This window comes from Bos indicus, chromosome 16, assembly GCF_029378745.1.
Source record: "Bos indicus isolate NIAB-ARS_2022 breed Sahiwal x Tharparkar chromosome 16, NIAB-ARS_B.indTharparkar_mat_pri_1.0, whole genome shotgun sequence".
NCBI classification, from domain to species: domain Eukaryota; kingdom Metazoa; phylum Chordata; class Mammalia; order Artiodactyla; family Bovidae; genus Bos; species Bos indicus.
This window is the reverse complement of record NC_091775.1, coordinates 64,726,954-64,744,047: the sequence shown is the minus strand read 5'-3', so window position 1 is coordinate 64,744,047 and position 17,094 is coordinate 64,726,954. Positions and strand designations below refer to the sequence as shown.

At 37.3% G+C, this 17,094-nt stretch overlaps 1 protein-coding gene across 1 annotated transcript in view; it reads right to left on the bottom strand.

Annotated features, from left to right (window-relative positions):
* Nucleotides 1–342: 342 nt before the first annotated feature.
* The window catches only part of DHX9 (DExH-box helicase 9), a 41,979-nt gene continuing 25,227 nt past the window's right edge, over nt 343–17,094 (bottom strand). Inside the window, exons 15-28 of the mRNA XM_019976423.2 lie at nt 16,280–16,436; nt 14,141–14,241; nt 12,557–12,770; nt 12,282–12,376; nt 11,922–11,995; nt 10,613–10,765; nt 8,766–8,926; nt 7,861–7,972; nt 7,153–7,314; nt 6,917–7,044; nt 5,257–5,486; nt 4,986–5,101; nt 3,875–4,075; nt 343–1,967 (exon numbers count right to left, since the gene is read on the bottom strand). Of these exons, the coding sequence (XP_019831982.2) occupies nt 1,556–1,967; nt 3,875–4,075; nt 4,986–5,101; nt 5,257–5,486; nt 6,917–7,044; nt 7,153–7,314; nt 7,861–7,972; nt 8,766–8,926; nt 10,613–10,765; nt 11,922–11,995; nt 12,282–12,376; nt 12,557–12,770; nt 14,141–14,241; nt 16,280–16,436 (2,316 nt within the window). The 3' untranslated portion in view covers nt 343–1,555. The remainder of the gene's footprint in view (nt 1,968–3,874; nt 4,076–4,985; nt 5,102–5,256; nt 5,487–6,916; nt 7,045–7,152; nt 7,315–7,860; nt 7,973–8,765; nt 8,927–10,612; nt 10,766–11,921; nt 11,996–12,281; nt 12,377–12,556; nt 12,771–14,140; nt 14,242–16,279; nt 16,437–17,094) is intronic.

Genomic DNA, 17,094 nt, shown 5'->3' with positions numbered 1-17,094 from the left:
GTTTACTCTCTGCTTATGCAGAGAAACAATGCAGGACTGTTAAGGATATTTCATCATAGTTGCTGGGGGTGGAAAGGTTAGGATTTTGGAGGTGAAGACTGGACAAATCAAGATGAAAAGAGTGGTGGTGGTGTACAAGGAAAAGGGATGAATTAGAACCCCTTTTTTGGTAAGGGGTTTTCTTTGCTCCACTGCAATGCCAGTAGCAGCTATGGTGAACTCTCAGCCAAACTAAAGAACAGAATGGGAACCATAATACTAGAGTCTCTTGTCAATTTATTAGAAGTAGTAAAAGTGGCAGGTGGCTACAAACCAAAGGACTGAAAGGACTCCTCAGCAGCACAAGGTACAAGCAGTTGCTAATTTATTCTTTGTGAGATACACAAGATGCAGTGAATTAGGGGTTTTTCTTCAGTTTGGAAAGTTTTGTTTCTGGACAGCAATCTATTGTTCAATAAGCAGTTTTTTTTACAAAGGTCTGATGCACAGAAAGAAAATCTCAGCTGGAGATACAGATTTGAGAGTCTATAAATAAATTGGACTTATCAGCAGTTAACTGTTGAGGGTAATCCACGAGAAGAGGATTTTGAAAACGCCCCTAAGACAAAATATAAGTTGTCCAAGATCGTTCACATGTCAGCGGCATTAAGATATGAACTCTGTTCTAATGGAAAAACTCTGTAATCTCTACTATACTATACTGTGCTACTGAAATGAGAAATGTGAAAATTCACTGGAAACAAAGTATATACTAAGTGTATAAATGTCTCCAATAAAATAACCTAGCTTAACAAATATCCTTTGAAATACATGTTAATGTTATTTGTCAAACACCTAAACATTATGCACTGGTGAAGCTTCGCTTACCTTAGTTTTTTGGATTAATTTTTAAACTTTAAAATTAATTTTAATACTGGAAACTACTAACCATGAAAAAAGAGAATGCTGACCTTGGTCTTAGATTTTTCAAAGACAAAGCCTGGAAAAAAGTAAAAATACTCAGTCCTAGGTCAAAAGTTTTATTCAGGTACAGAGATTCAGGTCAATTGGGTACCAGCCAGTATTTAATTCAAGAATAACAGCAGCATTCCAAAGCTATTTATTCTAACTACTGTAGGTAATGACATCAGTTGGTATAGTTATGAAATGAAGTAGTTTTCCCCCTGACATTTAAAACTAATGAATGTAATTAACTGGCATTGTAAAATTATTCTAATGTGTAAGATCAACAATTAACTATACATGGCCAGTATTCAATGTAATACTTTATTTTCTATTGTATTAAACTAAAGTCAAGAAAATATCAAGTATTTTAAAGACAGTTCTCAACTCCTGAAAGAAAAAAAATACAAACTGTGGTACCTTTATTATAGATTATATTTTACATAATATAAACAAAATCACTAATATAACTAAATGTCTAGTAGTTTAAGCTACAATGAACTACAGAACAGGTGGAAAATGGGTTTACTTACTGGCAGCAAATAACTTGAGAAAATGGGTAGCATGCTTTTTTATTCAACTGTCTACGCATAGACACTGACATAACTCAACTTTAATAGCCTCCACCTCCTCTTCCTTGTCCAAAGTAACCACCCCCATAGCCCCCTCTGCCACCTCCTCGCTGGAACCCTCCAGATCCTCGGTATCCTCCTCCACTCTCCCCTCTGTAGTCCCCTCCTGACATACCTCTATAGCCACCTCGGGAAAGCCCTCTGAAACCGCCACCGCCGCCACCACCACCACCACCACCTCCAACATAGCTTCCCCGAAAGGAGTTGGAGCCACCCCCATAGCCACCGCCACTGTAGCCTCCTCTACCACCATAGCCTCCACCACCTCCGTAGCCTCCAGTGCCATAGCCTCCAAGACCATAGCCCCCACCGCTGTAACTAGAACCTCCCCTTCTATATCCACTTCCATTGTCATAACGAGCCATCTTGGGAGGACGGGGACCATCTCCATACCTAGGAAAAGCACAAAACCACCTCTTTAGTAAAGCATCCTGAATACTTCTTAACTAGTCACAAAATATTAACATTTAGTCATATTTGAATATTTAGTACACAAAGGGAATACAGCCAAATGCACCAATTAAGCTGAAATGAAATAAATCTACTAAACTCCAAGATAGACACAAGAGGAGGCATATCTGTAAATATCTGTTTTTCTGAAGTTCTTACTGGTTCATTCTAAAAATCCTAAAATTTTGGCATGTGTTTACAACTTTCACTCATCTCAAATATATGGCATTCTAAGAAAGTAATAATTTGACCTGGCAATAAATCATTTGACCTTTACCACAAAATATTTTCCTGTATTAACTCTGAAAAATGTCTTTGCAAAATGCCTTTGGGTAATTTACTTACATCTAAATTGGCTTCATATGGCAAAGAAAGGAGGGTAATGAAAAACTGCAGAGCATCAACATGTCTCACCAAAATGTCAATTTAACATACCCCAATCTGCTCACTCCTCCTGTGCAGCTTTTCTTAGACACTAGCATTACCAACTCAGCTGCTGTCCATGCCAGAAACATGGTGGGATCTGTCTTCATTCCCTCACTACACTGCTCTCCCCATTTTAATCCATCACCAATACTTACTGACTCCATCGCAAATCTTTCTAATCTAGTTACTTTTCAATTCCCCTGTAATTCAGACCACCATTTTATTCACACAACATAACCTCTTTATTTCTATCCCATCCTTACTAGTTCCTGGCCTTTTGTCCTTCACAGAGCAGCTTGCATGCGAAGCCTTCTTGATCACCACCCCTTCCTGACAAAAGTTATATCTCCTAAACATCTATGAGTACTGCACTTATACCATGCCTGGGACATGTATTTTCCATCTTTCTTTCTGAAGATTCTTTCTCAATTATTCTGTACAACTGACCTTGTGGGGAGACCACAGTTATGAGAGCACCGTTTCAGGAGCCTTCCTGTCTGCCTGAGAATCCAACTCTACCATTCACTAGCTGGATGATCTGGGTTTTAACTTCCCTGTGCTTAGTTTATTCATTTATATTAAAAGGGATAATGATCTACCTACATCACAAGTGGATTAAGTATTAAAACAAGCTAATATGGGAAAAGCACTTAGCACAGTGTGCCACACCCTAAGTACTATGTCTGATTAATTCAAAGGAAAAGTTAACTCAGTACGAACCAAAATGGAATGCCAGAATCCATAAAGCACACAGCATTTCTGTATAGTAAGTTAACACTTTAAAACCAAATGCAGTTAAGTGATTTTTGATGTGGAGATTGCAAAATATTTTTGAATGACAAATTTTAATGACTGTATATTAGATATTGTTATTTTAACACATTTTGGGGATGTGACTTGTAGCCATGTTCTTAAAAGATACATGAAGCATACTGATGTAAAATGTCGTTAACACCTGCAACTGAATCACAAATGGCTGACAATCACTGAAACCTAAGTTAACAGAGTTTAACTACTGTTCTGCCTTTTCTACAGGTATCAAAAATTTTGAGAGTAAAAAGCACTGGGCAAAGAAAATTTTTAAAGGTGAAAAAAACTGAAGCAAATAAAACATTTTAAAGATTAAACTCTGATGCTTTTCATTTGAAGCAGCAGCAATGTAACCCTCATCATTTTTCCTTTTTTTCCTGTCATGGGACCTACCCTGGACTCTATATGTACTTCCAAGGTCTCTTTCTATCTCTAGCACGCACTGGTGTAACAGATCATTAACACTCTTTCTCTGAATGTGTTAACCAGAACTAAACTTCATTTAGAATGTGTACAGAATTTTAACTTAAATAACAAGGCCTCCATAAACTAAATGTAGAGTAAGATTACTGTCTCTTCTGCTTAGTTCAAAGAAAAGTTACTGTGGCACCCACCGTGTAGTGCCTATCATAAGGTTGATACCAGCAGCTGAGGGCCGAGAGATCTGGCGGATTGTGTTCAGCATACGTTCATTAACAGGATCCAACTGGCTGATGATACCAGGCTGTTTGGTTACTTCAACAACCAGAGCCTCCATGGCTGCTCGAAGAGCAGTGATACAGGCAGCAGCTTCATGAGATATTTGCAGTCTGATCCTAAATTAGGGGAAAATGATTAAAAATGAGAGGAGGTACCCACAGAAAAGGACTATTATCTCCCAGTTTCACCCATGGCAAGTGATGGGATAAATTTAACTTCTTTCCCAAGTAACAATACTTTCAACAAATGTAATGGCCCTAGATTTAGCAAACACAGGTATGAAGAGTAACAATAAGCTAAACCAACTTCTTAAATTTCACTGCTAGCTACTGGCAGGAGTTGTGAACCATGAAGTCTACCAAGCGAAGTACTCTTAGCAATCTAGATCACTTCAGCCTCCAATAAAAGAATGAAATACGAGACTCAGAGTTCTGTAAATTTTCATGAATATGACTGAGCCTACTAACCATTAAGCTCTGTTCAATTCTGCCAAGTGGTTACTACACAGACACCACTAGTCTCTAAGCAATATGAAGTGTACATAACAAAGAGGCATCCGAATTCCAATTAGATTCTAACTCCTTAGTGTGGTATTCACGGCAGTGGATGGGGCTCCAGTGAATAATGCAGCAGTCCCCAACCTCTCTGGCACCAGGAATCGATTTTTGTGGAAGACACTTTTCCCACAGACTGGGGTGGTAGTGGCATAGTTTGGGAAGATTCAAGTGCATTACATTTACTGTGCACTGAATTTCTGTTATTACGGCATCAGCTCCACCTCGGATCACCAGGCACTGGATCCCAGAGGGTGGGCACCCCTGACTTAATGCATCTGCCTCTGCAAGTATAATCAATTTAACTTCACAAACCATAAGCCTAGGATATACTACTCTTCAAAAGACAGTGCTATAAAACACATTGTTTATGCCATTGAATTTTGCCGTATTTCACAAATAGATTAGCAGCTGAATTCCACTACATTTCAATTCTAAGAATTCAGGTGAGTTCACATCTGAAAATCCATACCAGTCGTCTACAAGCACAAGCTGTCCATCAGACTGAACTTTCTTGGAGGCAAAGAGAAGCAGCTGCAAGGGGGTGACTAAGGTCATGCCTTTAGCAGAGATGGCCCGGGTTCGAATCTGAAGGTAAAGAGGCAAGAGGAGAAAGTTAACATTCCAACTGTCAGTCAACTACCATATACTAATAAATGAACTAAAACTCATGTTCCCACTACACATTAATAAAGTAATCTGGATTTTAAATGTAAAAGTTTTCTAAACCTCTCTTTTCTTACCTTTTCACCAAATACAAAGAAGGGAGATGGGTACTTCATGTCTTGGCTGCTAAAAGGACAATTAACAGATGACTTGTGGATAAGTGCGTTACGCCCTTCAGTGGTGAGAATCTTTCTCTTTTCCTTATGGTAACACACATTGGGGTATACACCAAAGGCCAGGAGAGAGATAACAACATCCAGATTATTGTCTGGTCCAGTGTTAGTAAACACTTGTGTCAGTAAACACTCTGTTAAGAGAAAGGAGATTAAAAAAAAATAATCAAGTATCTGGCTAATTCTAACACTGAATTTACCAAAATTAAATGACAATTGTAAGAATTAACTCCTCCCTCATTCTCTTTTTCAAATAACCCATTTAACTGTCTCTGTTCTTAGCATTTTTGCACTCAGATTAATGCAAGGAGAAATTCTGCTGAGTCTTCACCATTTTAGTAAAATTAAAACATCTGTTTTCTTTTGTAGACACAACGTAAGCTTGAAGTACTTAAAAACAAATACCCCAATTAACCATCTCCTCTCAGATTAGAGATAGACTGGTATGACCAGTATTCCACCTGCTGCTCTTAAAAAGCTGTTCCTTCTGCAGAAGATGAAATGATGACCAAGAGCAACACACTAGAAAAACACTGATGTTTTCACCCCAACAATGCTTTATGCCCAGCCCATCACATGGAAAGTATCACGGTAAGAGTATGGATAAACTTTGTCCCCAAAAGCTTGTATACCAGTCTTATAAACTTCTGAACTGAATGAGTGTGGACAAGTAATTTAAACCTCTGTGCCAGTTGCCTCATATGGGGGTCATATCTGCATCTCAGGAATTTTATAAAGCGTCTATCATACAAAAATGTCCTATTTTCCTTTGATTTTTCAAAGTACAAATTTAGTCAGTTTACAACAGAAGAAAAATGTTTAATTATTTAGATATGGCCCAGAAGGTAGTCCTTCTGTCTCTCAACTAGCTGTTCCTGGTTATGTGTTCCAATTCTCGAAGTTTCAGAAAATTAACTCTGTCTCAATCTAGTTGGAAAAGTACAATAGTCCAAATTCACACAAGAAATGAACAGTTGGATTACTATTCCAATATCATATATCAAAGTCCTCTATGATTAGCTGTCCATTAAAACTTACTCAAAGCCAATTAAAATTTAATGCAATAGAGCTTATTTCACATCTAAGAATGAACAGATCAGCACAAACCACTACCTGAGGTCAATTCAACAAACTGCTCATTCTAGAAGTGCAAAAAGCTAGGCCTATGTTTTTCACAAGGTAAATGGATTAGAAATAAAAGCACACCCTTCCATCTAAAAAAGACTAATGTGTAACGGATTCACTTTGCTGTACAGCAGAACCTAACACAACACTGTAAATCAACTATAATCCAATAAAAATAAAACCTCCCAAAGCAGCACAATTCTCAAAACATCTATTAATCATCTTTGTACAAAACTGTGATTTGAACATTATAACCTTTTGCAGCCTTAAAAAAAATTCAATTAATGTGAAAAACTGATTATCACCAGAGTTCAAAAAACTTAAGAAACAGCTAGGAATACAAAAAAAAGCAAAAGCCTTATGTTTAAAGCTAAAATATACTGGACTGTCAATGTGAATATGTAATATTAATAAGGTACTTTAGATATGAGAATCTTACCTTCTGGAAATCCAGAATTAATCAGAATCTCTTTGAGCTGAACTTTGGCTTCCCAGGTCATTCTTAGTGTTGCCATATTGAGTCTTTTGTGCTCACAGAAACGTATCTCTGCTTCTTCTCCGCCCATTCTAAACAAACAGGTTAAGAAGTTATGCTCAAAGCCTAAAGAACTAGATACAGATTACAAACTAGACAGTTCATTCAATCTTACAAATCTTTGTCTTTCAAGCCCATACCTAGCATCATCCCAAGCCTGGAATACTGATAAAAGGGCCACATGATCAGAAAATCTGTTTCCAGCAAAATTTCGATGGATATAACCCAGTCGCTTTCCTTCACTGATGAACGGCTCTGGAAAGCAGGTGGCGGCAGAGATGGTACAAATAGCGTCTCCCACACTGAAAGAGACGAGAAAACCAGTCTAAACCACATTCTTGTTCCAGCAACTCGCGCAGTACAGTCAATTGTGGGTCAGGGTATCAGCTATCATATTGCTTTTTTAGTACTGAAATTGGTTTAACAAAGAACTTTACAGCTGCTCTCCAGAAGAAAAAAACATAATGAACTTTGATGTTAATGGATGCTTATTTACCATAAATTGACTAAGTATTCTATTTTCCTTTCCCATTCTCCCTCATTTTACTAAATCTCTTAATCTTCAAAACTTTCTCTTTCTTGGACAGCTGCTTAACCTCCTAGAGGAAATGCACTTCTCTTGATAAATCTGTGCTCTTTGTCTCAACAAATTAGGCCCAGGTATCCATCTACTAAAACAGTCTCTTCTCATTTCACACTTTCCTCAGTATCTGAAGTATGCCACTTCTCTACTGAGGAATATTTAAGCTTTTTCTTCTATTTGGGCCCATCCTGTTTTTACTGGGAGGGGGATGAAATTCTGAAACTGTTTTACCATTTAGTTGTAAGCAATAAAACAAAGCACTTACTAGAAAATACATCCCATTATCATCATTTTGCCAAAACGAGGCTCAATGGGGAGTTTAGCCAGGATTCGTCCTAGAGGAGTCAACTCATCATTGGCATCTAACGCATCAAGCTCTGCGGGGAGAGATTTCTTTGTGAGCAGAAACAGTAAGGAACACCCCTTCAACCCCGGCGGCGAAGATGAAACTTAACTTTACAGATTAAGTTTCTGTAAACTTAGATACTGACTCAAGTTTTCATCATTTGTCAAGCCAACTGCCAGCATTATGCCCATATCAACAATTCTGTTCACTCAAAAACAGAGCAAGATTAATGAAGAAAGCACTAGAATTAGGCCCTGTAGGCTATAAAGCTGAGTACCGTCCATGAGAAGTCTGTAAGTACAGTAGTAACTATAACAGGTGCATAAAACATGCTGTAACAAGTCTGACACCATCTGTTAATAATTTTTAGAAAGAAATGAAACCTGGAGAATAAATTTCTGAAGTTCACATAGCAGATGAGCATGAGATTAAAAATTCAAATTTACTCCAATGTTCTTATTTTTTTCCACTATATACTGTTTCTCTAAGTGTGATTAGAAAACAAAGAGGTTCTAAGAGATGTACATAAAATGCTGTGGGCATCATGAATAATTCAGTCTGATCTTAAATATTGGTTAAGAAATAACATCTACCTTTTCTCCATTTTTTTCCCCAAATGAGATTCATATTACTACCCCTTTCTTACCTTATATTGCTCATTTTATATACTGATCATACTAAGTACATTAAGCAACATTGGAAGTTTTACTATCACAGTCCTGTGGACTGTATCCTCTTCTTGACTCCTTTGTGAAGTGTTCTTTATCAGGACAAGACAGATGGTATAATTGACATGAACTAGGCAGACCTGTATTTGTGGGTACCTCTAAGTGTGTGCTCCGCTTCAATCACAGCATCCAAAGGCGGAGGTTCAATTGCCTTGGCCAGAAACTGGCCAATTCCTCCCAGACGCAGAAGTTTTATGCTCAAAGCAATTTCATGCAATGGTGTTCGGAACATCTCTGGTGTCATGTGGGTTTCAAGTCTAGGGGAAAATAAGCATAAAATAACCATCTTCTTTTGTGTACACACGTGTTTAATTAGCAAAAACCTTGCAGAGAGCTATCAGGCCCTTCCCTCATCCTTCCACAATTACCGAAGAACACTTATATTTACTATAAAGACTCTCTTCCCTTTTACAATTTTATTAATAAAAACTACACAAATAAATTAACAATAGTATTTACTGAGAGTTTACTGTGTGCCGAGCACTGTTCTCAATACTTTCCATTACTGACATACTTAATTCTCAAACAAATCCTATGGAGTTAGCATTATATTACCTTTTTTCCCCCACTGAGGAAAGAGACACAAAAAGGTTAAGTAACTTAATCTCATTTTGTAGAATGGGGAAATAAAGACCTCAAGAGTGTGAATAGGTACAAATAATATCAAAATGCAGGTCTCTACATTTCTAATTCATGCTTATTCTATATGAACTACTTGTAACGAAGATTCAGAGGGACCATCTGGAGGTGAATGCAAACATTTCTGGCAAGACTTAGACCAGCTTAAATCAGGTTTACATAAACGCATATAGCATACCTATACTTTATCTTACAGAAAAAAAGAACAAAAATCTCAATCTATTCATGCTGTTACTAGCTGTGAGCTGATTTTACTCCAAGATGTTTCTTCAGTTCAAGGGAGAATCCAACCTTTAAAAAGAACTAAGTATCATGTTGCAGCCAGTTGCCTGCATTAATTTCTGATGCTCAAATAAACCTACATTTACAATTACTAGGGAGCCATGCTACCAGTATAAAAACAAATCAAAGCTCTGATTTTTATTCAGTGTTATATACATCTAGACCTAAATTAGTCTGGCCCACAATTCTTCATTGTGGTAAATACACACACACCCCTAACTTACCTTTATTATCAACTTGTTAAACCTAACGTACACCACACTGATTTCCAGAAAACATACAACTAAATAGATATCTTAAGTCTATAATTCAAGGCCAGTACTTTTCTTATTTAAAAAAATTGGGAAGGGGGGCGTTGTGGGGAGGCACACAGGGAATACAACTTGATTTGGAGAGCCAACAATCTGAGAAGATGGTGTGCTTATGCCCAGAGAAGTATATTAAAGCACCTGGTCTCATCCACTAACATTCCCCAAAAGGCCTTGTGGTATAAATGGGAAATGGACAAGGCACTGACAGACTTGGATTTCAGCACTGGAGAGGTCTGCTAAGCTCCTCAGACTCTGGCTTCCTTAGGTGAACAACACCCTCTCTCTCTCACACACGAGGCAGGTCATATGACAGAGGTGATGTGCTGGGTGGTTGTGGGGTCTATAAACGCATATTTTAACATATTTTTCCAGAAAGCTAATCATTTCATAAATATCAGTACTCCCTATGTGGTGCCAGAATAATGCACATATATCCTTTTTTTTTTTTTTGGTGGGGAAAACACATCATGCTTTTAAAAGATTATCAATAAAAAGTATACCAGTATCAAATATGCCACTGTGGATAATTTCTAATTTCATCTCATTCTCACCATAATCTTACATCTAAGCTAAGTTTCCTGCAATGAACTTAACTGAAAGCACTATGTACTGAGTTCATTAAGTTATGTCAGGGCAGAGGTGTGGGGAGGGGCTGTGTGTGTAAAAAGGCTGAAAGAAAATCTTCCTTCTTCACTCAAGAATTGGTCTTACCTCTCAAAACGAGCTCGGCTGCAGAGGTGAAAGCAGAATCCAGGGCGCACACGGCCAGCTCGTCCTTTCCGCTGCTCAAGGTTTGTTTTAGATGCCCATACTGTAGCATAATTGGTCATATTGTTGTGAGCAGTGAACAGCTTCACTTTTTGCCTAAATAGGAATGGGCGGTTAATTCTAAAACTCACATGACTATCAATACATGGCTATTATATTTCCACCAAGTGGCAGGTGCTTCCAGATAGTTAGGCCTACCTGCAATGTCTGTCTGTGAGCAGCACCAAGAATCTGACCCTGCACTCTCTAAGCTGCCAACCTACTATGAGCTGATTTAACACATACGTGCCACTTGCCAGCTGGATGATCTTGGCCAAGTTACTAATCTTTCTGTGACTCATTTTCCTCATCTGAAAATGTGTATAATACTAGCACCTACCTCAGAGTGTTTTTATTTATAAACATTTTGTGAATTAATGAACACATAGCATTTAAACAGGATATGGCACATACAGGTAACTAAGTGCTAATTATTCAAGGCAATTCTATTCCAAAGTTTATAACTGCTAGGCAACCTATGATCTAAAGACTATGTGCTAAACCGGAATACGTAGTACTTCTAATGACCTCACCAAGCGTTGTTAGCAAGGTACTTCTGGAGCCCTGTAGCAAACTCGGAATTTGTCAATGTCGCACACAGGCAGCTGTCACTAAATGACTGAGGTTGGCCTGACATGGGCACTGGCAAATCTTTTTCAACTTCCAGGACAGGCTTAGGGACTATACTGAAAAGACAAGCTGCACAAGCTGGCTGGACAGAACCAAGCTCTGCCGTTTCTGTCCTCTCTGTGTATTACCTTACCAGTGACACAGTGCCGCCCTGGCTGTGTCCCAGGCCATCTCATATAAATGTGAAGTCTTAATTCTAAGTGAGCGTCCTACAAGTAGGACATTTGTCACAACCTAAATATTGGTTATCTTTACACACCAAATAGCTCACTATTGTACTATGTGCAGTGGTCAATGGAAACACCCAATGGCTTATGAGAAAAACACCAGCAGATAAAAAGAGTGAGAAGCAGCCAGAAGCTAACATTAAGCTCTGTCACTTTCTACCATAACTGATATGATGATCAACACCAAGAATCACTCAGTAGCCTGTAACTCAGTACACAGAGATACAGCACAGTAATTTTGATGGTAAGAGAATAGACTTTTAAAGTGTTCTGATTCTGTAAACTGACTTTAGACACTACATAGAACTTTCTAAAGATTTCTTATATCCCAGGCAATGGGTTCCTTGTGAACTTACTTGCAGGAGTCAATGACATAAACAACATCATTTATGGTAATGCTTGTCTCTGCAATATTTGTGGACAAAATGATCTGTGAAGAAATGATATTTTAAAAATTACACTCAGGAAAATATTTTATTATGTACTCAAAAAGAATGACCTGCCTATGTAGTAAGTGACAATAGAATTACAAAAGTTTAAAAACAAAAACAAAAACAAAAACCACTCAATGACTGGATAACTGGAAAAACCACTAAATTCATGAAGAAAAGACCTATGTTTTTCTTCCTCAATTTAGATCATTTACAAGTAACTGTTCTGGATAGCTCTTTGAAGTCTGTCTCATTTAATATCTAAGGCACTTGCAACCCTGTTACCTTGGTTACTCCACTTGGTACTGGATCAAATACTTTGCGCTGTTCCTCTCGCGGAATCTGAGAATGCAGAGGTAGAATCTGATACCGGTGGCTTCCTGTAACAATATGGAAAAATTCAGGTCTTAAAAAGGAGCCTAGTTTAAAACTGACTACATGATGTACTTTTTAATAAAAAATCGATGCATTAAACTTTGTTTTCACATACTGGCGAGGGAACAAGCAAAATCATTCATTTCCCACTCTCAAGTAGTTGAAAATTCAAGAAAGACTCATACCAAAATGTGGATTCATTTCCAAATGCTTCTGCATAGTATAAATCAAATTCCAGCCAGGCAGAAAGACCAACACCGCTCCAGGAACATTAAGGGTCTCAATGTACAGAAGTAGAGCTTCAATGAGTTCAAAAGGAGTTTCCTTTTCATTCAGTTGAGCCATGCTTATCCTTGTTTCTGCACCATATTCATCACCACAGATCAGGTTGCAATTTGCCTGCAAAAAATAGGGAAACATATTTTGGACTGTGTCAATTACCACAGCCCACAACTAGGCAGATGTGTTCTCAATGTCCAAATGACACCTAAATATCCTTATTATCTTTAGCTGTTTAGTTGTATTTAGCATATAGAAGAAATTTAATTTTTAAAAATGTAAAACCACTGCATACTGGCTTACTGAATTTTTCCACTGACCAACATGCCCCGTAGGACATGACTAAAATTCAAAGCACAAACTCTTCATTCTACTGAAACTACTAATGGCTCTTTCTACCAAGTTTCTCTCTTTTGACTATAAACTTGGTTTTTCAAAAATATTTTCCTTACCGATTAACGAACTGCTTCTATGATCCTCTCTTTGTATCAATTACTGTATAATTACTTTATATATACACAATGCTTCTCTGTGTAATTTCCAGACTCATCTCACCCTAAATATTAAGTCCTTTAATTCTAAAATGAGACCTACAGACAGGGTATTGGATCACCTTCATCTGAAATACTATGGTTGGTATTTTCCAAAAAGTGTGCCTGAGAAACAAAGATAACCCAAACCTTCAGTAACGAGAAACAAACTTGTTATGATTCCCAACCCCCATAAATTTTCTAATTCATCAGAAGATTTGAGAACGTAATTCACAATATAATTCATTTATATCTTCAAATCGTCTGATTAAAACTACCAATCCTCAAAAAAAAAAAAAGTCTGAGGTTATGTTTATTATATTATACATTGTTGGCTGCCGTGTAGTCTTCATTCTGCTCACGTTTCCAGACTTAAGACGCATTTTAAAATATCACTGGTCCAACTCTTAAGCACTATGAAATAAGTGTCAACTTTTCTTTCCTGTTTCTTCTTAGGAAATCCCTCATGATCCCCCACTTTAATACTCTCTCCATGTGCTAATGTCATCACCATACAGTCTGTGTAACCAAGGACTGTAACTGCTGCTTCTTAAAACTTTACTGTACATATGGGTCTCCTGGAGATCTTCTTAAAATGTGGATTTTGACTCAGTACATCTGGGATGGGGTACAAGATTGTACCTACCAGTTTTCCAGGTGCTATGGCTCATGGAAAATAGAGCAGCAAAGTCATACAAAATAGTTACTAAATATCCTCCTCTTTCCTTTTTTTAAAAAACCTTTATGCCAGAGATAAAACTTGTATGAAAAACTTTTCACTGAATGTGGAATTTTTTGGAGTAAAATACATCAGTGAATTCAAATACATCAGCGAATTCAAAGATAGATATTAATTTATAGAGGTTTTTTTGTAATGTTAACTCGTTATCTTTTTACTGAAATCATTCTCTGTAATAAAAATTTTGCCCATAATGAAAATTCTTCATTAAATTCACTTACATCATCATCCTCACCACCATCATCATCCTTATCCTTCTTCTTCTTGTCCTTTGGTGGAGGAACAAAGTGGGTCATCTGAATACAATCTTCCAAAAAGTATTCTGCCAGGACAATATAATCGGGTAAGTAACAGCAACCTTCAGAATGAGCAGTCTTTAAAACTCACCCTCTAATTCACAATTCAAAATCAATTCCATGCCCTCCAATCTGATTTTTCACAACTACCAAGGCATTTCAGGGGCAATAACCTGTTTTCCCAACCAAACTCAGTGTTCCCATTTCTTAAACCTTGAAGGAGGGGGTGAGGTATCTCTTATACATACATGTTCCCACAAAGCCAGTCAGGGTATCCACCAACAATCATGGACTGCATACTGTGCTCTATATTGTATACTCCCGTGGTGTGTTACATGTGGACAGAAATTAATAATAAACCATAGTCCATCCTTATAAAATGGGTTCCTTTCAGTTACTACTCTAAAGAAGGACCTTAGTGCAAACAACGGCTGGAACACCTACTGATCAATTATGCTCCTGAGGTTCTCTAAAGTGTTCCAGAAGTGTTTTGGAAATGTCTCATACTCTAAACACTTACCCACTACACCAAAGAGCCCCAGAGTACCATTCTCATCACATTATATCAAAGGTACATATCAACATGACTCCTCACTGGTGATATTAACTTGATCATGGTGAGGCAGTGTTTGCCAAGTTACTTGTTTCCCCATTTCCCTACGTTACTCTTTGGAAGCAAGTCATTAAGCAGAGTACACTGAAGATACAAAGAATTAAAGAGTCACTTTTTTGAGTAACAGAATCTACGTAATTCTTTCTGTAATTCTTCATATGAAAGCTGTGTCTTTATTACCCAGATATTTATTCAACCACTGCATAAATTAATCAGTTCAGTTTAGTTGCTCAGTCATGCCTGAATCTTTGAGACCCCATGGATACCTATTTTTATACTTCAGGTTATAATGCAATAATATGTTTTTTATTTTTCTGTTCCAACTATTCCATTTTTGGCCACTGAGAGCTTACAGCTGACTCCTATGTCCCTCTGACTCCTTCACTGTTTTAAGCACTTCCTTACTTTCTGGTACTACAAGATGTTTTAGGCTCATCTTGTGTATTCCCTGCCTCAGAATCAGTTTTCTTTAAGGACATCTGGTTCCTTTAACTGGAGAATGGTATTGGAAACAAGATCTGGGTATCATACTAGAATGTCATTACTTCTAGGCATATTCAGCAGACAAAGCTAGGAAATATACAAATTCATGGATCCAGACTTGTCTGCATTTATTTACTTCTATTAGAACATGAGTTCTTACAAATGTCTACAACTGTAATCCAATACCACAGTTTATTCACGTCTTCCCTCATACTCACCTATATAGCCTCTCACTGCAGCAATTAACCTGGTTCTCACCACCTGCCATCCACTTACTTATTTTCTGAATCCCAGTATGCATGCAAAGCCATTTGGGAATTACTAACTGGACCCTCATGAGATATGAGTGCACTGACTTTTATTTCAGAGCTACTCTTTTGAATTTCAAAAGTTACCATCTTGACACAGCTATTCATCATTCCATATGTACACTGAAAACTTTTTAGCTTATTTTCATGTCTTCAAATTAGTCTGTACCAAGTAATTCATTTTTAAAACCAAGCTACTAGATGACTATCATAGAATATGGTGATGATAAAAATCTTCCAAATAAGTTCTTAACAATCAGAGATGCATGAATTTGACAAACATTCACCTTAACCTTGTTTCAAAATCTGCCTGCTCTGCTCTACAAAAGATTGATTCTCTAGTTAATTTGGCCCTGGCGGCTTAAACTTTTAACAGCATTTTCCATGAATATATATAGGCCATAGTAATTTACATTTGACTGTACAGAATCTTAAAAGTTTAGCTATTAAGGATAGACAATTTACTGGATAGGTAAACTCAAGTTGAGATCATTCACTACTGCTTGACTAAACCCCAAGAATGTTATGATGTATGTGATACCCTAATTTAGACTTTATTTTAAATATCCTTGAGATTACTCCTATCTCTAGGATTAAGGAAAACTACACACTACTGCACAAAAAACGCTCACCCTCCCACCCTACTCCCACAATATTTACCTTGAACCGGGAAAGTCCTCCCATAAACTTCAATGATTGGGCAATTGAAGAAATATTCACAGAACATGCTAGTATCAATAGTAGCAGACATGAGAACAATGCGCACTTCAGGATAAGCCTGAACCACATCACGCAGCACTACCAAAAGGAAGTCAGTCTATTAAAACATAAACACAAATGGAAAAACAAATGAATTAACAAGTCCTTGCTCATGAGATACACCTAAAAAGACTTCTGAGTTATATAAGCACAAGACATCAGTGAAATTTGGTTTTTAGGTGGCTTGTAAGATGAGGGATTACAGTGGGACGCAGCAGCAGTACTTTTTAACAACAGTTGTAGCCTATTTGTTATGGGGATTCGAAATGAGTGCTATCGGGGTAGGGGAAGGGAGAAGAAAAAAATTTAATGAGAGGAAATTTTCAATGAAATTTACATTTTCAGTTGCACAAACTTTACTTAAAGAAAGGGAGAAAGTCACGATGAGCCTATAATCAGTTTTCCAATCACCTGTAAACCTAATCTGAAAAATATTGAAAAGGTTGTACTTAGTCCATTTAAACAAATAATGATCAAGGCACTTATTTAATAATGTAGAGTTTCCATCAACCTACCAAACAACATTAAAGGTGGATCTCTGACAAACTTTTCTCTGGCTATGGTCTTCAAGTCCATCATTCTGCCTCCCCAAGCTAGAGCGAGATCCATCATTCTCAATCTTTTATTACTTTTCATATACTTTCCTCTTATCTATATGTGTATCTAAATACATATATACAGACATATATATGCATGAATACATCGAATTTTTAAAT